This window comes from Erpetoichthys calabaricus, chromosome 1 (genome assembly GCF_900747795.2).
Source record: "Erpetoichthys calabaricus chromosome 1, fErpCal1.3, whole genome shotgun sequence".
NCBI classification, from domain to species: Eukaryota; Metazoa; Chordata; class Cladistia; order Polypteriformes; family Polypteridae; genus Erpetoichthys; species Erpetoichthys calabaricus.
The window spans coordinates 177,053,113-177,079,751 of NC_041394.2; the positions used below are offsets into that span (position 1 = coordinate 177,053,113).

Genomic DNA, 26,639 nt, shown 5'->3' on the forward strand with positions numbered 1-26,639 from the left:
TGCTGTTGATAAAAAAGAGCCCCAGTAGTGTTTCTTGACACACTTCTGCTGAATAATTTGTTGGCTGAAAGTCCTCAGTGTTAGTGTGTCAGAGAGAGGATGTGCAGCATTGTAGCACTCAGTTTTGTTTTAGTTCTTGCACTGGCCATCACAGACATATAAAAGATGTTAGGGATGTCACTTTCCATATTAAATGAATGCAGTCTCCTGAGGAAAAATATAGTACCACTGTGTTCTGAGACCAGTCCAACCTGTCATTAACGTGGACCCCCAAGTACTTGTAGGAGTGGACCACCTCTACATCCACTTCTTGAATAGTGACCAGACATAGAGGCTCTTTAATGTGGCAAAAGTCAATATGCAGCTCCTTGGTTTTGCTGATGTTAAGATGCAGACAATTCACTTTGCACCAAGAAACAAACTTCTCCACCTGACTCCTATATTCTGTCTCATCCCCTTTATCAATACACCCTAATAGTGCAGAGTCATCAGAGAATTTCTGAGATGACATGACCTGGTGTTATATTTGCTGTCCGAGGTGTACAGTGTAAAGAGAAAAGAAGACAGGATTGTTCCTTGTGGAGCTCCTGTGTTGCTCACATTTACATATGAGAAACACAGTCCTTGAATCTCACAAATTGTGGTTTGCCTGACAGATAGTTTATCATCTGGGACACCATAGGCTCATCTACCTGCATATCTCTGAGTTTACCCCTTAACTGGGATGGCTAGTTGGTACTGAAGGTACTGGTGTAATCAAAAAACAGAATCCTCACAGTGCTGCCTGTTTTGTCCAGGTGAGAATAAGCCTTGTGGAGCAGATAGATAATTGAATCCTCCACTATAATCTTTATCTGATAGGCAAACTGCAGTGGGTCCAGGTGGTCAACCACCAGAGGACTCATATAGTCCAGGACCAGTCTGTCTAAGGTTTAATGATGACTGACTGTCCTTCACTCCTCATCCACTTTAATAAAAGGACAAGTGTCTGTGTGTCTGTCTTTGTGTCCATCCAGTTGCTATGTCTCTGTTATTTCAAAAGATGGTGCATCACAAACATAATAAAATGCATTGCATTTGTTGTCCCAATAGGTGGTGCATCGCAAACATTAACACTGCGTTTATGAATCCAATAGCAAATGGTATATAAAAGAGACATACTGTATTCATTGCATTGTGAACGGAAAATGTAAACTCTGAGATCTACATTGATTATTTAGATTTCATCCCATCTTCGATGAGTAGTATACCTTGTCTCATTATAAAAGAAAGGAATCTCAATAAGTGTAGGTTAATATGGTCCTAAAAGCACTACACATCTTTATTTTTCCCGTGATATTATGCTTTTATTTCTGAGTCATATTAAGGTTGAACTCTTTAAACATTACATATATTAAATTAATTAAGAAACAGACAAATTATTCTGACTCAGAAGAGTAATAGGCACTACAGCAAGAGATCATAAAAAGCATTTGATAGGTGAAAAGAACTATTGAAGCCAAAGCAAACAGCAATCATTTTTTTAGTACAATTCTATTAAAAAAAACAATTAAAGAGAATTTAAGAACCATCAAGGACACATGAGATGAGATAACTGAAAATTAGTAGGAACTTGCAAATGAACTAAACAAGTTTCATCCAAGTATTTGTAATGGAAGAAACAAAAGTAATGCTACGTGCAATGTAAAAAAAGCCCATTGTTCATAGATTTTAAAGTAGAAGAGTCAGATGTGATTCGATTCCTTGATAGACTGGAGACTAATGAAACCCCTGGACGTGATGGAATTTTACCAATTGTGTTGAAAGAAATGAAAGACTACATCTATAAATCCTTATTAGATATATTTGAGCAGTCACTTGAGAAAGGATAATCACAAGAGGACTGGAATGTTACAAATGTGACTCCAATCTTCAAGAAGGCAGGCACAATGGATCCTGGTAACTACAGATCAATAAGTCTTACTTCTGTGCCATGCTGAATTACCAAAACTACAACAAAAAATAAAGTAGAAAAGTACCAATATGATAATAACATACTAAATAACAGCCACCATGGGTTTATAACAGGAAGATATTGTCAAACCAGTCTTGTACATTTGTTTTGAGCAGGTAACTGCAATAGTTGACAAAAACAAATCTTACAACATCATTTAGTTAGACTTTTCAAAAGTATTTGATACAGCCTCACATGATCATTTCTTAAGCTAGAAGCTGGAGACATCAGTGGTAACTTACAAAATTGGATCTCAAGTTGGTTAACTGGCAGAAGACAAAGATAAGAAGACAGTGCTCCTCATGGTGTGGGGTCATCAGTGGAGTCTCTCTGGGTTCTGTCCTTAGTCCATTACTTTTACTGATTTTTATACAAGTTTGGGGAGACTATCCTGAAAGAAGCAACATCAGAAAAATATTTTGGGGTTTAAGTTGACAACATTGTCATCACCTAAGCAAAGTGCTGAAGTGATTAAAAAGACAATAAAAATGTTAGGTTATATCATAAGAACTTTTGAATATAAAATAGGGGACATTATACTCACACTATACAATGCACAAGTGACACTATATCTGGAGGAGTGCACACATTTCAGGTCACCACACTACAAGAAAGACAGCAACACATGAAGCCAAGTGTAGGAGAGCAAACAGGTCCATCCCATGACTTTGAAATCTCTTGACTTAACGGCTAAGCCACAAGGACAGACAAAAAAGAAATGCCCTGTAACACACAGTATACAGTGCAAGACAAATTAGGGATGCAGATCCAGATGAGCAGACAGATTAAAAGAAACCACAAAGGGTAGGCAACAATGGTAAAATAAGATCGTTCAGAAAACAGGTATTAGAAAAACAAAAAGGCATGCACAGAAAGAATATCCAAAATGCTGACCAAAAAAAGCAAACACTGAAGGGCTTGCAAAAAGATTAAAACTCACTAGTTACTGTACACTGGAAACATAAAGAACTGCCTTTGACAAAGACACTATAAGCACCTTGCTAGAACAAATGACCCTGAGTCAGACTCTCTTTTTAATTACTTTGCTTCTCCTATTATATGACTTGAGCTCAGTAAATTTTGTGTAGCTATAAATGAAGATGGGGCCAGAGCTGGGGAAGCTGTACATGAATGTAGAACTCAAACATGGAGCCTAGGCAGAATGGAATTATATAAAGTAGGTATTATATATCAGGGAATGTGAGGTGTTGTGTGTTAGTCATGCAGTAATAGTACCTCTTTCCCGCTGGCAGAGGGAACTCTGGGTGTTACAGTCCATTTTAATGGTCCACTCTGCTTAATCTGTTAGAACTCAATTTAAGTTGCTGTCTACACTCCTTTCTTCCAGATCACCTGTAGAAGTCTAATGGGAACACAACTTAGAGTCAGATCAGCCATGGAAAATGTAATTGATCCGCTAACTGGAGTTAGCTCTGCTGTCCAAATCACATATGATGGTGAGGAACTTGTGACCTGGCATACATCTTACTTTGTCTACAGTTTTTGGAGCTGGAATCAAGCAAAATGTGTAGGACCCTTAGGATGCTTTACCTACGTTCTGCATAGATGAAATACTAGTTTGTTGTCTGTCGCCCCTTAGATGGCAAAAGGGCGAGATCCCTGTCCTCAGTACCCCTGGATGTGATGGACAGTTTCAACTGCTTCCGTGAGTCTATGGGAAAGGCACAGTACTACAGTCGATCGCTAAGGCACAGCCGCAAACTGCAGCTGCTCTTCCTGTCCCACTTTCAACAAGGTGAGCACCTTGGTTAAATACTCAGCCGGTCACATACTGTATTACCCTAAAGAACCGTGTAAAATAGCTCTCTGTTTACAGAGCGCAAAGTGCAAAGGTTGAAATGAGTCTTTTTGTGCAGCATCTTTAGTATATAGTCCTCTTTTTTAGTATGTGGTGATCAATTTATATAATTACTACATAGGGATATCAAGCATATTAAATATAACCACAATCCAGTTTACTAGACTACAAACAGTAACAGAATGAATGTTTCCATTTACATCAAGCACTATATTGCTGTTTTATCAATTCAATACTATTTTATGTACATAGTTTTACATTTTATTAAGTAAAAGTTTAATTTACTTACATTACCCCATTTGGAAAAATGCAGAATGATCATAACATGCTGGGCACTGAGGGTAAGGTTATAGTAAATGGTCCAGTGTTCCATTTGAGAAGAACCAGGTAGGTCTTCTTCACAGAAAGGGTTTTGGGAATCTGGAAAAAATAATGAGTCATACAGTGGAAATCTTGCATCTGGATCACATAATGATGTAATGAAGCAATTGCTGTGGACTGAATGGTCTCCCTCTCATTAGTAAATCTTAATTCTTAATCCTAATCAAGTCATAACACTTTCTTGAGCTCATATTGACATTTCTTTGCTTGTTGAAAGATGGATTTGATTATTTGTAGGATGGGAGTCTCCCAGAAATCGCAGCACCGATTCAAATTTGGCCAGAGTGGAATTCAGAGGAGTTGCGTCCTACTCTCCAACTGCCTTCCCATCTGATTTTTCCATGGAGGACTTCAACTGCTCTGCAGCTGTCGTCAGCCACTCAATCACTCCCACCCTGCTGCCAGTTGTCATCTCCTCCTATAACAATACAATTGGTAAGTTGTAGATGTGTGAGTCAATGTGAAAGTGTTCTGACAGTTTTCATTTTCATAATACCATCATAAGGTTATGTTTTGTACAAGTAAATATGAAAGTTTCCTTCTTATTGAACTGACATACTGTAGATGAGAACACACAGACATAAAGATATCATGTTAAAAGATAACAAAAGTCAGGCACATTTACATCATTTCAAAACAATCCTCCTTTTAGCAATAGGCGGCCTTTCCAAGATAGGGACATTTTAGGTTTTTAATCTTTTGTCAAACATTTTAATATATATATAACTTATTATACATGTAAATTCCTTATTTCATTTCTGACCTTCTCCCAAAAAGTTAATTTAATTTAAAATGTTTGAAATAGGGGCAGCACGGTGGTGCAGTGGGTAGCGCTGCTGCCTCGCAGTTGGGAGACCTGGGGACCTGGGTTCGCTTCCCCGGTCCTCCCTGCGTGGAGTTTGCATGTTCTCCCCATGTCTGCGTGGGTCTCCTCCGGGCGCTCCGGTTTCCTCCCACAGTCCAAAGACATGCAGGTTAGGTGGATTGGCAATTCTAAATTGGCCCTAGTGTGTGCTTGGTGTGTGGGTGTGTTTGTGTGTGTCCTGCGGTAGGTTGGCACCCTGCCCAGGATTGGTTCCTGCCTTGTGCCCTGTGTTGGCTGGGATTGGCTCCAGCAGCCCCCGTGACCCTGTGTTCGGATTCAGCGGGTTGGAAAATGGATGGATGGATGTTTGAAATATTCTTTACTAATTAAAAATAGTTTCTTATTTTTATTAATTTACAAAGCTTAGTTAGACAGCTGGGTGGCTGGGTGATGTTGCTACCTCACAGCATCCCGGGTTCAGATCCAGTGGTCATTGTCTGTGTGGAGTTTGCATGTCCACCTATATAATCTGCGTATATTTCCCTCTGGTAATCTGATTTTAGACATTGTTGGGTTAACGAGCAGCTTGAAACTGTCCCCAGCGAGAGTATGTGTTCGTGTGTGCTGGTGTGTCCCCTGTGGTGGCCCAGCACTAACTCCAGGGTAGTTTTCTGACTTGTACCCTGTGCTGTCCTCATGGCCTCTCATCACTACAACCCTGAATTGGATTAAGAAATCTTAAGAATATATGTATGCAGTTAGACTACAGGTAAAAGCCCCATATTTTTGCACTAACCCTTTTTGGTCCCCGTCTTACATGTGAAATGGCTTAATGCCTTAACTTTAATTCCTTATTATTGCAATCCATCCCACTTCCATTCATTGCTGTATTTTATCTTCTGCAGGGCTGTAGGCAATGCAATGGCACCCAGGTGGCCCTCAGACTTGGCTCTAGCTATTACAACTCCCTTTGACCATATTCTCTAATTTAAAGGTCTGGTTATTTTCCACGCAGTACCTCCAACACAGCCCATCGGGATTTCAACAGTGGATAAAACAGAGATGTAGAAGAGGTCAGCACATAGCATCTAGGTGGATAAACATGATCGGTTGGGGGTCACGGTAGTCTTCTTTCTAAGCCTCCTAGTTGGCATATACTCTTTATAGAGAGATTTCTGGTTAAGGCTTTGGACTTGACTCTCCGAGGTTGTGTGTGTGTGTGAGTGCTACTGACATTGTGTGACCATGAGCAAGTCACCTCACTTGTTTCTGCTCAAATTGGAAAAACAAAAGAAATGTAACTAATTGTATCTCAGATGTTGTTAGTCAACTTGGATAATGGTACCAGCCAAATAATTAAGTGACAAAAGTCTTTCTTTCCTTGCCACTGTCATAATTAAAAATACATTGCTCCTGCAATGCAATTCACCTACTCTCTTTACGACTATTTCTCCATCGTAAGTTCTCCCAAAAGTACGTACACTCTCTACTGTCTAGTTACACTATAAATAGAGAATTAATAGAGTGGCTTACTATCCAAACTGAAGAGTTTAAGGCAAGCCATGGTACATTTGCAAAAGCAGGCATTAGGTAAGTACAATATAAGGTAGACATGTTGATACTTGGAGAACCTTCCAACAGTCTTCTGGTTCTAGCCTTTATTTATTTTTTGCTGACCAATTTTATACTTCTAACTGCAGAGCTACTTGAAGCCAACAAATTGGACTCTTTGAAGGCCCAAGCACTGCATGAACTGGGAGACCTATATATGTACAAAGGGAACAAAAAGTAAGCACATGTACTTTTGTCTGTTCATCTTCTGTGTTATGATTTTACATTACAATTCAAACACAGAAGAGCACTCTATTGGAAGCTTGGGTGTTAGAATTAATTTATGCTTTTTCCATTGTTCTGTTAAATCTGTCTCCTTCTTGCTCTGCAGGACCGCTCTAAACTGCTGGCGCCAAGCTCTGGACATGGCCATGAATCAGCCTGATTTCCTTAAGTCATGGGAGGAGAAGGCGGACAACTCAGACCACAGTGAGAGATTTCTGCATCAGGCTGGCATCTGGGGTTGCCTGCAAGGGGCATTTCTGACAGCAAAAATTGCTCAGTGAGTAATGAAAGGCAACTAATGATGGACCCAGTATGAGCTACTGACCATTTTCTATTGCATAGTGACCATATTGGGACTGTGGGCCAGCTGACTTACGACACTTAGGACATACATTATCTGAAAGTTAATATTTTTTATAAAATGCCAGTATGTAAATAAGAAAGTACATATGCTTTAGTCATGTCTTATTCAAGGGTGATTCCTGCTTTTGGGCTCATGATAATTTTCATAGTGAGCATACCACAAAACAGTACAACATAGCATTCGCACATTATTTGTATTGTGCCTTCATAATAGAAGCAATCAACATGCTTAATTTTCCAGTTCTCATAATATTATTTAGAATACTGTAGAAGCCAGTTAGTGGTGAAGAGCTTTGAACATTGGAAAGGTTCTATATATGTAAATGAAATGTATTATTATTATTATTATTGTTATTATTATTATTATTATTGATAATGTATAGTAAAAAGAAAGGACACTGGCATTTTTTGGTGATCAGTTTTTTTTATTGAAACACACATTGCCATTGTAATTAGGTCTGTGTTTGGTTCCCAGCCTAATCACCATCCGTGTGAAAAGTTCATATTCTCCAGTGTCTGCAGGGTGTCCTTTGACTATTCCACTTTCCTCCCACATTACAGAGATGTGTGTTTCAGGTCAAGTAGCAAGTTTAGTAAAAATTAGTGAATGCATGTGTCTTGGGATGGATTAATGCACTGTTGCTTCAGTGACTCTTATCCCTCAGGATTTGCACATGGGTTATGAAAGGATAAAAGGATACTTCATTACAGTTTTCCAATGTGATGCACAATGTAAGTATTAGCAAAATACAATATCTATAGAAATTATTCACCCCTTAGAAGTTTTCACATTTTATTGTTATGCAATTTTGAAACACTGTGACCTTAATTAATCTTTTTTGACAAAGATCAATAAAAAAGACTTTAATTTAGAAGGGAAAACAGATCTCTACCAAGTGGTCTAAATTAGCTATAAAATATAAAACACAAAATAACCGATCATGTATATATTCACTCCCTTCGAGTCAGTAGTAGATTCACCATTGACAGCCATGGCAGCCTTGAGTCTGTGTTGGTCAAGTCTCTCACAACTTTACACATCTGGACACTGCAATTTCTCTCCATTCCTGTTTATCAAACTGTTCAAGCTCTGTCAGGTTGCATGAGGATTGTATGTGAACAGCTTTTTCAAAGTTAGGATTCAAATTCTCAGTTGCATTGAAATCTTTCATTGGACTCAGCCACTCCAGGACTTTAATATTGTTGTTTTGAAGCCACTCATGTGTAGGTTTGGCATTATACTTGGGGTCCTTGTCTTGCTGGAAAACATATGTTCTCCCAATGTGCAGCTTTCTAGCAGACTACATCAGGTTTTCCTCCAGCATTTCCCTGTATTTTGCTGCATTCATTTTATCCTTTACGCTCACTAGCCTTTCAGGGTGTGCTATAGGGGAGCATCCCCATAGAATGATGCTGCCACCACCATACCTAATGTTGGGGATGGTGTGTTTTTGCGCAGTGTTCAAACATGGCGCTTATTCCTCACAGGTGGCGCAGTGGTAGTGCTGCTGCTTTGCAGTAAGGAGATTGTGGGTTCTCTTCCCGGGTCCTCCCTGTGTGGAGAACGCTATATAAATGTAAAGAATTATTATTATTATTATTATACTGAAAAGGCTCAAATTTGGTCTTATCAGACTATAGAATCTTCTTCCAGCTGGCTTCAGAGTCCCCGTCTGCCTTCTGGCAAACTCTAGTTGCGATGTCATTTGTAGCTTGTAACAACTTCAGAGTTATCATCCATCTCTTCATGGCCTATGTCACTATTTATCTTGCACAAACACCCAGTTTTTGCAGATGGCCTACTCTGGGCAAATTTACAGCTCTCTCTTTCCATTTCTTAATGATTGATATAACTGGACACCAAGGGATATTTATTGACTTGTGCTTTTGAATCAACTTTTAACACTTTGAACACGGGGTATGAATTAAGGTGTATATCATTGAGCCTGTGAAGATGCGACATACGAGAAAACTCATACCTCAGTATACAGCCACTGTAGAGGCAGCCAGCTTGCTAGCAAAGCATCTCAGTTACCTACTACAGTACCGCCATCTAGTGGATAGCCATACAATTTTTTTTTGTGGCAATATCTTGTGGGAAATAGTGTTATAAATAGATAGCCCATTGTAATGTTGTTGTGGAAAAGATAAAAAGCTGCTGTTTTGAAACTACTAGATCGGTTGCAAGATAAATATTTTGATTATAATGACAGTCATCGAGATAGCGACAATCAATTGAATGATGTGGAAACTGCAGGCTCTGGTACGAATGTGGATTGCTGCCCAGATGACGTTTCTTCATCACAAGGAGTCTGACTTGTCACAACTGTCAGGACAGCACTACATTTACATTAACAGAGTTACTGTTGATAATTAAACTGTTGATTTCTAATACATTTCCTTACATTTTTACAAGTTTTAATAAAGTTCATTGTCTATCATATACTGTATGCAATAGCCTATACAGCAGTGTCCTAGTAACATGATCCAGTAGGCAATGTCTTAACAGAGTTGTTTATTGTATACGTTTGTCTTCATTATGTGGGTTAGGCCATGACACTGATTCCCCACCATTTGGACCCTCCAGATACAGGGGTCTTTACCCTGCAACCAATATAAAGCATAAACTAATTGATCACAAAGTATTCATATTTGTTTTTTGTTTTTTTGTTGTTGATTTGGAGCACTTTGCAGACATCTGTTTTCACTTTGACATTAAAGAATCTTTTATCTTGTGATCAATGTCAGTAGTAGTAGGGTGTTGTATCTTGTTAGAAGTTAAATAAAATCCTCTGTGATTCAATATTGTAAAATAATAATAAAATGTGAAAATGTTCAAGAGAGCAAATACTTTCTATAGACACAATAAATTCCTGGATCTTATCATTTATGCATCTTATGTACTGCATATTTTAAAATTAAGTTTTATCAAGCTTAAAATCACACAGCAACTTGCAAAACAAAATTCAGTTAAAAGTACAAAGATCAAGTACAAGTACAAAGTTCTTGAAAAATAACACTTAAAGTACTGGAATCCATCCATCCATTTTCCAACCCACTGAATCCGAACACAGGGTCACGGGGGTCTGCTGGAGCCAATCCCAGCCAACACAGGGCACAAGGCAGGAACCAATCCCGGGCAGGGTGCCAACCCACCGCAGACGTACTGGAATTAAATCCCATATTTTCTAATTCTGCTTCACCACCAGGGCAGTGCCATTTGTATCTAATATGTAGTGTGCTTTTTGTTAATTATAATAATTTTCTTGTTTAAATTACTTCTAATTAATGAGAGGTTTCAAGAACTTTTAACTGTGAGCAACTTTAGTTTTCATTCAAGGTAAATACCTTATTCCTCAGCAGCCCTGATCAAGATTAAGAGAATTTGAAAATGGTGTTGTATGGTATAAGTGCTTTATTCCAGAGTTCTCTCCCATTCTTGCTTTCTTTTCTCCATAGATACATTCTGACTTCCAATGTGAGTTTTCAAATAGATTGCTGTATTTTGTCAGCTATGCTCTTCAAGGTATGTGCTTTTCTGTGAATTGTAAGATAAACTTCTTGCATTTTAACAAAACTATTTTAATCACAAAGAGTGATCTGTCTTTGTAGTCCTTTTGTTTTTTTCATTCTGTAAACATAATTGCTTGGTATTTGCAGAATAATATATACTTTGTTATGGATGGTAAGAAAATTTTGTATAGGTGAAAAGTTAAAAAATAATGAGTAGGAATGTTAAGGAAATGTTAAGACACCCTTATGTGAGACTACGGTTTTTGAACTGCTCTTTTTGCCAGTGTAGAAAGACAGAGATAATTTGTTTTGTACGTAATGCAAAGAAAGGAAGTCCTCTAGGTACTATGGAGCAAGTGAGAATGGTTGGAAGACTGGGATTAAGACAGATTAATTCCCCTGGGATAATTGAGAGCAGCAGATGGACAAGAGAAGAGAATAATGGACTCCCACACATGCTCAATGAGACATATGATCCAGAGACTGCTAAATGCTCCTTGACCTAATTGTAAAATAAATAACTAGTTGTTAGATGCAGCCCCAAGGAAGCTCCACGATTTCCTAATCCTGAGGTGGGAACAAATGATGAAAGTTTATGTTGGCATTCAAAAGAGCTGTTTATTTCAGTTTTGGATTTCCTAACCATTTTTTATAAGGATATCTTCTTGGTGCCATCCTGGATGGGTTTTTATGGTATCTCTCAATGGCAGCTTCCATTTTGTTTGTAGGAATGGGGTCTTTGTTAGCTATGTGGTCACACATCACTTCTCAGTATTGTCCTATATCAGTATGGAATGAGTTCTATGGAGAAAAATGACTACGAACATTACCATTAAAGGAAAAGAAACCAAGTTAAATTAAGGACCTTATGTTTGTTTATTTGAATTTCGCTTTGGTTTTGTGCCTTGAATTTAGATGATCAGGTTTTATGTTACAATTTTCCTACCTTCTGCCTGTTTAAAAGACTACTGTATGTACTTCCCAGCTCCTTTTGCTACCTCGGTTTCCTCATCATCCAATCTGGTCACTTCCAAGATAAAAGTCACTTCCTTGTGTGGTGTTCATAACATTATAAAGCAGTATTATAACTTTGGGACTCTGAGTTTTGGCTAGGAATCAGTGAGTGAATCACCCAACCAGTATGTATGGAAGAAGGAGTAGCTAGAGTTTTCTTCAGTTTTTAGTTGTATGAATTTAAGTTTTCCCATCTTTTATGTATTGTTTTACTGACTCCATTGTTGCATCATGCATTTGGACTCTTACTAGCCTTAGCTCCAGGACAGAAAAGAACAGAGGTTCTAACCAATCACACATTAAACAACCATGATCATTGGCATACAAAAGTCACATTATCGCTGTGGCTTCCAGTTTCATTAAAACTATTTACAATGTGGTAAAGTGGCACAGAGCCAGCACCCAGCTTCATAGATTTTACAGCACTTGCTGCTTATAATAGTATATTGTTTTTAAAGTTCTGCACAGTGGCTTTGCCTGCTACTTTCATCTGGCACAGGAGAATTGGCACACCAACCAGGAGATTCAGGGACAGTTTCTACCCACAAGTTGTAAGGTTGCTGTGCAGTCAATCATAAGTGTGTATATATATTGTGGTTATATGAGCTAGTAATAATGGGTTGATAACTACACTAACTGTTGTTGTGCCAACCCAGCTGTCCTCTTTTACTTACACAACAAAATAAAACTGAGGTCGATGGCATGATTGTAAACAGAAATGTCACCCTCTGGTGTTCTAACAAAAAACTGGTGCCTATCAAGGCCTCTAGTAAGGCTTCTTATTAATTGTTTGAAGGAACTCCACTTCTCCTGCTCTCTCATCAACAAGTGACGCCTCCTTCCTGGTTGTTGGGATTTCATGGTTCTGGGGTCAGAAGGTGTGGAGTTATTTGCCCTCACTGGGCAGTTTCCCGGTAATATGGAGGTAAACACAGAAAGCACAGTTAGTGGCATGCCCCCTCTCAGCCCATCGAGATTTTACATACCTGGGAAGGACCTGGATGGTGACCCTCTGACGCACATGCATAACTATATATATACAGTATTGATATATATATATATATATATATATATATATATATATATATATATATATATATATATATATATATATATATTCACACTAGGGTAGTGTGCCGCCTATGGCGGACCAGTCCCATCTCGATAGTTCACCGGTATATTCCAAACCAGTCAAGACTCTGGCCAAAAACTATTGGAAATTGAGTGGTAATCTACTTGCTGAAGTATCATCAGTAACTTACTTAACATGCAGAGGGAATATGAATTCTACTGCATCATCACCAGTCATGATTTTGTTGGCAATTGAATGTTTATGCAGTTTTACAATTTGTAAGCATGTGCCATTACATTGTTGTCGACTGCTAACACACAACTGAACTACTACTGTTCATAGCAGAGCTGATTAGGACAATCAAACACATGCATATTCCTTCATATCACCACAATTTGGAGTCATCTGCTAACCCACAATGTACATCTTTGAAATGTGTAAAGAAAACAAAAGTTCCATGAGGAGCCAGAGTAATGTGCAAATTCCACTCAGAGAGTATCAGTACTATCAAAGAACTCACTAAGAATGTGAGCTAGCGGAGGTACTACTGTCCATCCGTCCATCCATTCATTTTCAGACTTGTTTACTACAAAACAAGTTTATAATGGGCCAGAGCCTAATTTGGGTCAACAGTGGACACAACACAGGAACAAACCTTGTGTCGTACATCAGCTCCCAACATTTGTACTTGGTTAAAATACCTCTGGATTGTGTTCTGAAAAAGGTGGCAATGACTTTAGCTTAAGCCAACAGTCAATTCCCTTGGTTAGGTGTTACATTTAAGCCAAACTATTCTGTTCTAGCTAAGGGGGTGGAGTCAAACATTTCATTGGATGCAGATGGAATAGATTGTGTAGCTTGAGTGATGGACAGCTCTGCAGTGTTTTCACCATTTCAGACAGTGCCTTTCAGTCACAATTTTATAAAAGGACATCATTTTTTGTCATGTTATTCCTAATTTTTTAACTCTGTCATAAGAAATAAGCATGCCCTTTTCTACTGAAGTTGGTTTTAGCCTCCCATTTCAGTATGTGACATATAATTGATCTAATGACCTTAAAAGGTCAATTTTCCCAGCTTTCCATTGTATTAGAAGAGTTGATGTTTAATCAAGAATGTAGATAGAGTATGCAATGTGCTCTGTAAGGGAGTTTTGGAGTTTGATTTTACATTTCTGATCCTCATAGGCCCTTCTGAGAAGTTCAATCCCCCACCCTAGGCCTGACTGGGCCTATTCTAACTACATGGTGGGTTATGGTTGGGATGTGCTGCACTTGATCCCAGGAGTGGACTTGTTCTCTGACCCATACAGAGCAGATGTTCGACGCACTGTGGGCTGCCTTTCCTTTGTGATACATCGACTTCATTCTGCTGGATACAACCTAATGGTAATGATCTGGAAATATTCAAAGTGATTCAGCAGAGAAAGCTAACCTGAAGATTTTTTCCCTGCTACTCTAATGTTCTAACACATTGCTTTTTCCAGGTTTTGCCTTTGTTGGTAATTCAACACTATTTTGTGACTTCAGTGTGCTCTGATCCCCAGAAAAATGTGGAGAACAGGCTGTTGAAGGTACATCTGTAGAACCTCAATGAGATATTATAGACATTTACTGAATATGAGCAACAACCTGTTCATCTTCTACAAGGTTGCACATATCTAGCCTAAACCACACCAATATTTTCCTAATGAGCACAGCCTTTCATAAGCATATGCATTCATAAGATTTAATTTTATTGAAATTATAGGTTTCCAAACTGCAATCAATAATGAAGTAATGAGAAGTTTTATAACTGTAATTTTGTTCAGTTATCTGAAGTCTATATTATATTCAAAAGAAGGAAAGCTCTTGCTCCAGCTCATGAATTACACATATAATACTTGTGTGAATCTTTCATACACGTTCATCCCACTTTTCATTGTTTGTTCATTCAGATGTCCACTCTTTTCTACTCGGGTTCTCTTCTTTTCTGTTCCTTGCATAGGTTCAGGTTCTTACAGAGCTGCAGTTCTATTCGGAAGCAGCAAAAGAATTCTTAGGGGTGCTAAATGGAGATATGGTTCCACAACTCTGTGGGGGATTCTATGCCATTAGATGTTCATCAGTAAGTAGCTGAAGATTCTTTTGACCCTGCATTTACTTTAAACTTAGGCAAAAAATCACATTAATATAATAAATAAATCAGAATCTTTACTTGAAAATCTTTAAAATGTTTACAATTATATTCTTCTTCTAACATCTTTTATTTTTGTACACAGCCTAAGAAGACATTGGATACTGGTTGCTCTCTTCTTGATCCTGGAAACCTGCAGGTATGCCCTCCCAACATTTCGTAACTCCTTATCCTCAATATTAATATCTTCAGCAGATACATTTTCTAAACATTTTGTCATCTGTGAAATTGCTAAATAATGTTAGGACTGAACCATTCTTGATGGCAAAGAGATGCAAGTTTATCTCAACTCTAGCAGTTCATTCCAATGTGTAGGCTTGTAAAAAAATATAAAATAAATCCATGCAGCTAGCATGCTGTAAAGTGGAGTTTCCTTCATTTTTGTTGATTTCTTAAAATATTCCTCTGGGTGCACTTAATAACACTTTGTCTTTATTCTATCCCTAAGCAAATATGCACCTTACAGTTCCGTGGTTGTTTCACACTCCCATATATATTTAATCTCTTTTTATATTTGCTTCCTCTACTTGTTTAGCTTGATTGGCGTGCCACCCATTAGAGCCAACTTTGCTCCTTATTAACATTCATCTCAAACTTTTTAAACACACCAGTTAGATCTTACAGGAAAACTCATATTTGTTCTTGAGATGACAGCAGCATTAAAATATTGGATGCATGGGTCCAATCAGAGTGTTGATTGTTTAAGTTCCTTGAAATGTTTGCATGGTATAGGGCATGTGACTGTATAAAATTTACAATTTACAGGCTTGATTAACTGCTGCAGTGTATTAAGGTATTTAACAAGTTAGACTTGATTGGCTCCAGCAGACCCCCGTGACCCTGTAGTTAGGATATAGCGGGTTGGATAATGGATGGATGGACTTATGGTAAGATTTAATGTCTTAGGCTTTAGTGTTTTGATATTTTGTCTGTATTTTTGGATTTTCTTCTTGTTGCTCAGTGTCTCATGAATACACTTTCCTGTTTTGTTGCATTGTTTGCTTGGTTTTACTTTATAACTTTTCAATCTTGTGGACAATGTGGTGTAGAACTCACACTGTACTTGAAACACAAGCAATTACAGGAAGATGGGAGAAAGAAATGGAAAAAAGAATGTAAAAACAAAGTACACAATAACAAAACTATGTGCCTGGGTTTTCTTATTTCTCTAACCTTGCATTTAGATAATATAATAATACTTTACTTCCTACCTCTCTGCACCTCAGCCCAAAAACACTGGCCTACTCGTCAGATGAGCCCTTGTCTCTCCTCTACTCTCAACTGCAAGTTCACTTGACTGAGGAGTTGTAGCTCCTTATAAAGTAATTCCTTCAGAATGCCACTTCAACCCACAAAAAATAACTTCATCATCACTATCACCATCATTCCCACAGGGACTTCAGCAAACACTACACTCTCCAGACGTCTCTGTAGTGAGCTTTAAATAATGCAGAAGAAAAATGTATTCCCTGGCAGGGTGAAATATATCACCTTTAGATCTTACCTTCAGGCACTCACTTGATATGTGTGGCATCCAGCATGGGAAAGGGTGTTCCTACCAGGGGGTGTACTACTGTGCACTTCCCTTTCTCTGCCTCTACTGTTATAACAATGAAAGTATCATTTTGTTTTACCTGATTTTGTCGTGGCTCTTTTTCTTCCTCTTGTTGCTAGTTCCAGTCCTCACTACCTGTTTGCCCTTGCTAGTGGAGCGTACTGTGTGCATTGTTCTACTTGCTGTTCATACAGCCATTCTCACACCATAGAAGCTGAGGTTCAGGGATTGTTCTGAGTGAGCAACCTCCTCTTTATCAGCCTGTACAAAATGAAAAAGTAAAAGTGGAACACACCAACAGTGGATTTCCAGCTGCACCAGGACAACAAGCTCTGTCTTATTTTGGAGTTTTCCTGAATTTATTTACTGTAGTATCAGAAAAAAAGCCAGCCTTTGCAAATAGTTATTAAAATCAAGATGCTCAATCACATTACTTTGCAAAGTGTACAACATATTGTTTTTTCTTAACTGGGAAACTTGCCTTGTCAGTTTAAAATGTTTTTTGCATTCTGAATAATTTTGTTTAGTTTTTGAGAGTTTTATATTTTGACAGTTGAATTTTTAAAATTCAATTTCATGTATTATTTTGAATTTTATTTCTTTATTAGAAAGAGTTGTTAATTATTTTTCATTTTATTTCTCTGTCCCATCCTCACATTCATATCTACTGCAAGCAGGTAAAGAGTTGCTATTGGACCTTTCCTAGCGACTAGGAACTGCCCTCCTAATATGAGCTAACAAATGACAATGCAGCAGCGGCAGCTGCCTTGTCTGAGTCGAGATACAGAATTAACCAAGTGCTCATGGAAAGTCTAGTATTTGATTTTCTGGTTTTGACTTTTTTTCTTCTTTGTCTCAACTTGGTTTTCTTCATTGTATTTGGCTTTTGTTCTTAAAGAGGATTTTATTGGCGAAAGACTTTTGCAATTCTGTTCTGACTACAATTATGGTTAAACAGATGTGTTTTTGTACGGTGAAAACTTTATCTTTTGTTTTGGAGTTTATTTCTCTGCCTTCATGGAAAATGAATAATTTTTTTATTTTGTTTGTGAAGTAAACATGTACCTCCCAGTCAGCTTCCTAAAATATCATGCCAGTGGAACATTTTTGGCATTTAGTTTGAGAAATAAGGCTGGCAGTCAGTTTCGTGACTAGTATAACAAAGCTCTTATGCCTGTGAAGTATTCTGAAGGAGTTGCTTTTAAAAAAAAATATCATTTACATTTCACCTGTCACCCTGCCTCCCCAACTAAAGTCCCTGTGGCATCCCGATTAAAATACAGTATAAATGTCGTGAGGTTGACATTGATACATTTCTTGGCTCTACTCCCAGTTTGAACATAAGCGAGGGGCTATTGGTGAGAGTTTGTATGTTTTCCCCATTATTGTGTTTTTCCTCCCATTGTTCAGTGATAAGTTGTTAAGTTAATTGATCATTCTAAATTGGTCCACTATAACAGTGAGTGACTGTGAATGTGTGTGATTTGCAGTGAACTGAGACTGAACCACAGATTGCTTTAATGTCATTCCTGGCTTAATGAGAACCAGAGCTAGAAAAACTGAATAAAAGAACAAGAATGGGTGGTTGGATGGATGGCAAACATAAATATTACTATAGCATATATTGGATACCTTGTGATTTTCTAATGTCCCATTCTGGGCTGCTAAATGCCTTTGACCCTTGGTACTGAGATTGGCTCATACTACAAGCAACTTTGGCCACATTTATGTGAGTTTAGAAAATGAATGGATAGACAGATGGATGGATGGATTGATGAATGGATGGAATGGTCTGATGTATAGCTTTAAATATTCTAAAAATATGAATTGCTTCTGTTTCTATCCATAAATTAAAAATTTTATTTAGACAGAGAGTAATCATTATTTTAAACGGTACATTTGTTCAGCCAGTTTACTTAGTACTTTTGTAATGAGATTAATGAACTCCCCTTGGACTCCTTGTGTATTGTAGTACCTTGTAAATAAGAAAAAAGGGGTAGTCTTGCGCTGAGTTTGCTCAATGAAACTAGCATGAAATGGACAATGTGAACTCATTTTTTTATCAATTGTACTACAGGCTCTTGATGATCTAATGGAAAAACAAGCCTATCCAGAGACAGCTCTTGTGTATGGTCCTAGACTCATGCAGCAGTTGGTCATAACCAAGACAAAGCTACTAGTCTCACTGGCTGCAACAATCAACATGATCCCTGATGTCTCATTGCCAGGTACGACTTGGTCTTTTCATACTTTACTAAGTCATATAACAATGCTTGCAAATTCAATGTTTCTTTTGAAAGGATGAAGTTGGCATAGGTTTTTTTTCTTGAAAGATTTGTATTTTTCACAATCTACTCTCTATATATAAAATCCTAAGCCTAAAAGTGCAACAATTTTATGTGACTGTTTATGTCAAATTTTTTGTCATGCTTTAAATCAGTCTTATTTTAAAACCTATCATTCTTTTCAGAATTTATCAAACTTTAATGTGATGTTGTTAGATTTTCAGATTCTTATCCCGTTTTTAAATTATAAGCCAAAATATCAAGAAGGTTGAGTTACGATGACCCATAGCATACCACTTTAGTTTTCACATAATTTTTCCTGTTATTTAAATTAGTAATTAAAAAAAAAAAAAGTTTTTTATCTATAAGAATGTCAGTTAAAATGAATGGATCATTTATTTAGTCTCTTATAAATACTCATCGACCATAGTGGACCTCAGTTTAACGGGAATACTCCAATCAGTAAGAGAGTAAATATTTTATTCTCATTTCATGATTTTTACTACTTAAATGATAATTTAGTAGTTAAATAATAATTAATTTTTCTTTTACATATTTATAGAATTTCGTTTTGACTCCAATAAATAATAATTTTTGTTTTGCACATTTACAGATTTTACTGATATTCTGGCCGCAACTGGGGGTTGGGCTCCAAAGGCACCAGGGGGACTTGGCCCCCCTAGTCATTGTATAAAATAATTTGCCCCATAAACCTTTTTTCTCCCACATTATAATGGACACCAGAGTGTAACACCTTAAAACATACTGAATGCATCTAACTCTTTTTTACTGTAATATTGTGAAAACTAAAACAAATCCAGATATACAGCTCAATAATCATTGAGAGAGCATTTGGTGTTGGAATCTCCATAGCCATAATCCAATTGTTGGAATGAAAAGATCAATGTAATGCAATGCAATTACAGTGAGCTGTTACTGGTATTTTGTTACGTGTGTACCAATAAAGATGCATTGAATTTTTCATTACAACAGATGGCATGTCATAAATGTTAGCATTGCTGCACAGGTTCCCATACCTACAGTTTTTATTTTATTAACCTAAAAATTTCACCACAATACAGGGTACAATTCAATCATTTCAGAAATGAACATGTTGTAAAAGATAATCAACACCTCCCAGTTCAGAGTGCTATATATGCCAAAACCCCATTGTGTGATATTTCTTCATGTTCCTTGTTCTCTATTATTTTAATAGAAATAAAACAGAGACAGAGGGTCAGCAGGCTGTTTATGGCACAAAATAAATGCAAGTAATAAAACTTGTCCTCAGTATATCAGTAATATGTCATGACAACATATATTGCAATATGTAACTGTATTGATGTTTCTTCCCACCTCTAAGCCTACATCTTGCTGCACTAATTTAAGAGCATCAAGTACTTTTTGATTCAAGTGTAGACTTTCAGCTTTAATTCAAGGGATTTAACAAAAATATTCTATGAGCTGTTAAGAAAAGACAGCTGTTTTTATATATGGTCCCCCTGTTTTCCGAGGTTCAAAAGTATTTGAACATACTAACATAATCATAACTATAATGATCATTTTCAATATTTGGTTGAAAATCCTTTACAGTCAATGACTGCCTGAAGTGTGGAACCCATGGCCATCTCCAAGTGCTGAGTTTCCACCTTACTGATACTTTACCAAGCCTTTACTGCTGCTGTCTTCAGTTGCTGCTTGTTCATTGGACTTTCTGCCACCAGTTTTGTCTTCAGCAAGTGAAATGCAAGTCCAGTTGTTTTGAGGTCAGTTTATTGACTTGGACATTGAAGAATATCCTACTACTTTGCACTGAAAAGCACTTAGTTTGTGTTGGCAGTATGTTTTGTCTCACTGTCCATCTGTACTGTGAAACATTGTCTTATCAGTTTTGCAGCATTTGGCTGAATCTGAGCAGACAGTATAGCCCTGTACATTTCAGAAATTATCCTGCAACTTCCACCAGCAATCATATCATCAATAAACACTAGTGACTGACTTCCATTCACAGCCATGCATGATCATGCCATAAGACTGCCTCCACCATGTTTCACAGATGATGTAGTATTCAATGGATTATCAGCTGTTTCTTCTCTTCTCCATACTCTTCTCTTTCCAGCATTCTGGTATATATATTGTCACAAACTTGACCACAATTCATAGCAAGGTTTGGGGCAGCCACCCATATAATTGGTTTCCTGGCTGCAAAATTGCAAACAAAAGATAGCACTGGTGTGCACAAATCACAGTCCAAAACAGATCTGAGGGAGTAGGGGAAAGGTGGAGGCTTTTTAAAGGGGAAGACAGGCAGTGAGGTCAAAGGGGTCGGGCTCATAAGGGTCTTCAGCCATAGGCTCGAGCCCGGACATGACATCAAAGAGGTTGGACCGGCAAGGTCTTCCTCCATAGGCTCAGACCCGGAAGTGACGTCAACAGGGCCAGGTGGAATCTCCCATGAATGGTCTGCAGAAAAGAGAGAAAAAGAACCAGTGCACTCTGCCATATCCCGGTTTGATTCGGAATTGCCCTTACTCAAGCCCGTTAGCTGCCTCCCATGCGCACGTGTGTAAGAAGATTTTTGACTACCTGTTTAAATGTGCACCACTCCTTTTCTTGAAGTTCATGACTGCATTGTTAAATCACATTCAGGTCTTGGAGATGTTCATTATAATATGGCCCTAACAGACCATTGATACAGTCTGTCCTCATCCCTCTTTAAAAAGGAACCTCATCTCAGCCTGATACCCATTGACATTTAAACAGTTGCTGGTCTGAGCCAGTGCTGAACTGTGGATCATCACAGTCCAAGAGAAAGCAAACTCCCTACTTGGAATGAATGTGACTGATCGAATCTTTAAAGTTAAAACAACTGGAACAAATACAAATTGATCACAAAAGTCCAGACATGATCTGAGGTACTGGGTAATCTCTTGAAATAGTTTTATTAAACAAAATTAGAACCACAAACATTTGAACAGATTATCTTGATTTCCATGATTACTTTGTAATAATTAATGTAAAGATAAAAAAGGATAACTAGCTAAGAAAGAAAAGAGAAACAGCTCAAATGTTATATAAATATTAAAAACTTATTAGGTTTACAGCAAAAGCAGAGTAGAAAATACTCAGAGAATATAATTAGATTTTTTAAGTTACATAAAAAGTTATATTTTACTAGCTGTGTAAGCCCGTGCTGTAAAAAGCCCAGGGTCCTAGAAACTATTGAAATTGTCAGAAAAAAAACTGAAATTTAGAGATGTCAGGTAATTGAAAGGAACTACTCTGGGCATCTCTCTCTCCTAGGAGGATTCATTTTGCTAACGTGCTTGCATTGCTTCTGCATTAGCGTTGGAAGGAAAAATAAAAGGGATACCATTTTGCCGATGTTAGCGGCTAAGTGACTTTGTCTTTCTTTGGAGGTTTTGTTTTGCCAACATGCTGGCCTCGCTTGTGTTATTAGCGGCTAAGCGAGTTTTCTGTTTCCTCGGAGGTGGAGCCCTTACCCCAACTCCACCTTTCACTTCCGGGCCAGACAGACACACACACTTCCACACGTAGACGTTTATATATAACATAAATTACAATGTTTAGAATGAACTTCAGAGCACGTCTTTATATTATATGAAGTAATAGAACAGATCACGTGGACAGTAACATCTGTTAAAAGTACTTACATATTCACCATACATAGAAAGACGTGTCCATATATACAGGATTAGCTTAAAATTACTGAGATTTTGAAAGAGGAGAAAGCCAAGAAGAACAAAAATAAGAGAGAACTGCAAGACTACAAGAAATATGTTGGTGTTTGAATGTATTAGTTTGTGATTGAATAAATGAAAGCCAACAACACAGGGGGCAAAATTAATGAGCTAATTCGAAGTACCGGGAAATGCTCAAAGGTTGATCTTTGATGGCTCATGAGACTTAAAGCAAATTCTGCATTTATGTTTCATTTAAGAATCATCTTTGCCACAAATGTTTTTCCTCAAAGGAGAAAGGAGTCAAATTTGAGAATTTGGTTTGAAAGGCATGAAAGTTTTTGTGACATCTCTTACTGGTATCATTTTAATCTCTTTCAAGCTTTCATATTGTTTACTTATTATTGAGCGGATGCCTTTATCCAAGGTGACTTAGATCATCTAAGATATGATTAGGTACATTTCTTGTGTTTTTTCAATTGCCGTACAGTCAGATGAAGTGACTTGCTCATGGTCAAACAGTGGCAGCAGCAGGACTTCAACCTGTAACTTCCTAGTTTGAAGTCAAAGGTCTTAACCACTATGCCACACTGCTGCCTTTCCTCACTGGATGAGTATAATCTAATTGGAGCACAGCAATATAAATTAGAGCATTTGGTTCCCTGCCTTGTGCCCTGTGTTGGCTGGGATTGGCTCCAGCAGACCCCCGTGACCCTGTGTTCGGATTCAGCAGGTTGGAAAATGGATGGATGGATGGATTAATAAAATTATTCAGAGGCAAGGATTACAGTGATAGTAAAGTGTTAATATTACCAACAACTGTCTATACATTTAATCTATTACTGAGCACACAATGCTAGTACAGTAATCCCTCCTCGATCGTGGGGGTTGCGTTCCAGAACCCCCTGTGAAAGGTGAAAATCCGCGAAGTAGAAACCATATGTTTATATGGTTATTTTTATATTGTCATGCTTGGGTCACAGATTTGCACAGAAACACAGGAGGTTGTAGAGAGACAGGAACGTTATTCAAACACTGCAAACAAACATTCGTCTCTTTTTCAAAAATTTAAACTGTGCTCCATGACAAGACAGAGATGACAGTTCTGTCTCACAATTAAAAGAATGCAAACATATCTTCCTCTTCGAAGGAGTGCGCGTCAGGAGCAGAGAATGTCAGAGAGAGAGAGAAAAAAGCAAACAAAAATCAATAGGGCTGTTTGGCTTTTAAGTATGCGAAGCACCACAGCACAAAGCAGTTGAAGGCAGCAGCTCACACCCCCTCCATCAGGAGCAGAGAGAGAGAGAGAGAGACAGAGAAAAACAAACAATCAAAAATCAATACGTGCCCTTCGAGCTTTTAAGTATGCGAAGCACCATGCAGCATGTCGCTTCACGAAGCAGCTGCACATAAGGGAGCAACGTGAAGGTAATCTTTCAGCATTTTTAGACGAGCATCCATATCGTCTAGGTATGCGAACAGCCCCCCCTGCTCACACCCCCTCCGTCAGGAGCAGAGAATGTCAGAGCAAGAGAGAGAGAGACAGAAAAGTAAGTTGGGTAGCTTCTCAGCCATCTGCCAATAGCGTCCCTTGTATGAAATCAACTGGGCAAACCAACTGAGGAAGCATGTACCAGAAATTAAAAGACCCATTGTCCGCAGAAATCTGCGAACCAGCAAAAAATCCGCGATATATATTTAAATATGCTTACATATAAAATCCGCGATAGAGTGAAGCTGCAAAAGGCGAAGCACGATATAGCGAGGGATTACTGTACTTTCAGATTGCAAAAAAATATCAAGACATTACTTGGAAAATCTGATCCCATTGTGTGACTTTGCTAAGGTCTCTGCTGAAACTATGAAAATACCAAAGTATTTTTCTCAGGAGAAAAATCTGAGAAGAAGGAGACACTGAAGCACCCAGAGGAATCCCACACAGACATGTGGAGAACATGCAGTCTCCACTCAAGGAGGACCAAGGACACAAACCCAGGCCTCCTTACTGTGAGGCAGCAGTGCTACCGCTGCACCACTGTGCTACCCCTAAAGGGTGTTTCACTTCCTGTGAACTTTGTGCCTTTGATACAAGAATAAAGGTGCTTAGTTCCTGTCACAGAGCTTGGAGCCTGCCTATCCTCACCCTCAAATGTTGGAATCAAGAAACAGGAAACGGAGATTGCTAAGTAATGGCAGGAGGGGGTGTAGTGACTATGTAGTCAGTTTTCCCTCTGTATAAAACGCAGCAATGTGTACAATGGGGCATTTTCGTGTGTCTGTGTTAAAAATATACAGCCTGTCTCATAAAGAGCACACAGTGCATCTCCATGGTTTTGTGAACAAGAAGCATAAATAGAGTTTATTTTAATGGTATGCTACAGATTATCTGCACTATGCAGCTGCGGGAAAAAAAAGAAACATTACTAAATACAAAAGTTTTAATAAGGCTTAAAGAAGAAGTATTCCTTGTTTTCCACAACACAAAACCTTTATATCCCCAAAAAACTTCTTTTAGTGAATTTTGCAATTGCAAAATCACCTATAAAACAAATTTTAGCATCACATTCACCAAGCTGTATGCAATTTGAAACTTGGCTGTTTTATTCATCACTACTCACAACTTCAGAGTTCTTATGAATGAGCTCTAACAGTGTCAGATAATAGGTAAAGCTTTAAAAAAAATTGGAAACATAGATATAACCAATCTGCCTGCTTATGGGTTTGATTTAAATTCACTTGCAGTAATTTCCTGTTCATATGTTTCACTGAACAAAATGATATGGAAAAACTTTTTACTTCTATTTAGCAATAACAATCTGCCAATGGGGTAAAGCAAAATTTCTCATAAGTCAGTAAATCTTACAATTAGAAAACAAGATTTAATCGCTTGATAAAGAAAAGTGTGATAAAGGCGCTATATAGCACCCAACCCGGCACAGACTCACTCAGAGGCACGTGTAAAAACACACGAGACTTTTATTTTCTTCAGCTGGAGGGCACGTCTTCCCCGTGAACCCCCCAGCCACAACACAGTCCCAAAAGCACTTTATATAAACCACACAACTCTCCACCTTGGCACCACCACTCCTCCCAGGCAACCTCGTCCTCTTCCTCCCGATTCTGGCTCCTGAGTGGTGGATGCTGGCCCTTTTTATAGCCCACCCGGAAGTGCTCCAGGTGCTCGATCACCTGTTGCTAATGGCACTTCTGGGCGGGGCTGTAGAGGTGTCCAGGTTGGCTGTGGGATCCATGCAGCACCCCCTTGGCGACCACCCCAGGTCCCCACAGGGCTGTGGAGAACTCCATCTCCATGGAACCCTGCGGGAAACTGAGGCACCATCGTCAACCAGGAAGGCTGCACCAAGCGTCCCGGGGGAAGTACTGAGGAGCCCATGGCTGCTCCCCCAGAACATAAGTAGAAGGGGTGTCCTGGCTGGGCATGGGACTAGGCCGCCCGCCACAGTAGTTAATTAGCTTTCTGTCCTTCTGGCTGCTAGAGCATCACAAGAAAACTAACGTTATCTGTATCTACAAAACTTTACAGTGATTCTGGCATAACTTAGAATATCCATCCAACCATTTTCCAACCCGCTGAATCCGAACACAGGGTCACGGGGGTCCTGCTGGAGCCATCCCAGCCAACACAGGGCACAAGGCAGGGAACCAATCCCGGGCAGGGTGCCAACCCACCGCAGGACACACACAAACCACACCCACACACACCAAGCACACACTAGGGCCAATTAGAATCGCCAATCCACCTAACCTGCATGTCTTTTGGACTGTGGGAGGGAAACCGGAGCGCCCGGAGGAAACCCACGCAGACACGGGGAGAACATGCAAACTCCACGCAGGGTGGACCCGGGAAGCGAACCCGGGTCTCCTAACTGCGAGGCAGCAGCGCTACCACTGCGCCACCGTGCCGCCCAACTTAGAATATAGGCCAATAAAATGTTTGGTTTTTTTTTTAATCATTTAATATCTAGAAAAAATAAAAACTAAAAGTTTCCATATTTGCAGGACCTTTGTGCCTTTTAACCTCAATAGCTCTGAAACACATTATATCAAAGTGACTTTTTGCTTCAAAAGAATTAGAAACATTTGTGTAATGTACTAATGCCAATTTC

The 26,639-nt window shown here is 38.6% G+C and overlaps 1 protein-coding gene across 3 annotated transcripts in view; it reads left to right on the forward strand.

Annotated features, from left to right (window-relative positions):
* The window catches only part of cfap54 (cilia and flagella associated protein 54), a 212,851-nt gene that overhangs the window by 114,659 nt on the left and 71,553 nt on the right, over positions 1–26,639 (forward strand). For all 3 annotated transcript variants that reach the window (XR_007934367.1, XM_051924377.1, XM_051924375.1), the window contains exons 40-50: positions 3,342–3,450; positions 3,594–3,749; positions 4,431–4,628; positions 6,699–6,786; positions 6,941–7,111; positions 10,657–10,723; positions 13,984–14,184; positions 14,283–14,369; positions 14,783–14,902; positions 15,057–15,110; positions 18,604–18,754. Coding sequence is in view for 2 of the 3 variants with exons in the window: in XM_051924377.1 (XP_051780337.1) it covers positions 3,342–3,450; positions 3,594–3,749; positions 4,431–4,628; positions 6,699–6,786; positions 6,941–7,111; positions 10,657–10,723; positions 13,984–14,184; positions 14,283–14,369; positions 14,783–14,902; positions 15,057–15,110; positions 18,604–18,754 (1,402 nt within the window). In the remaining variant the exon portion in view is untranslated. The remainder of the gene's footprint in view (positions 1–3,341; positions 3,451–3,593; positions 3,750–4,430; positions 4,629–6,698; positions 6,787–6,940; positions 7,112–10,656; positions 10,724–13,983; positions 14,185–14,282; positions 14,370–14,782; positions 14,903–15,056; positions 15,111–18,603; positions 18,755–26,639) is intronic.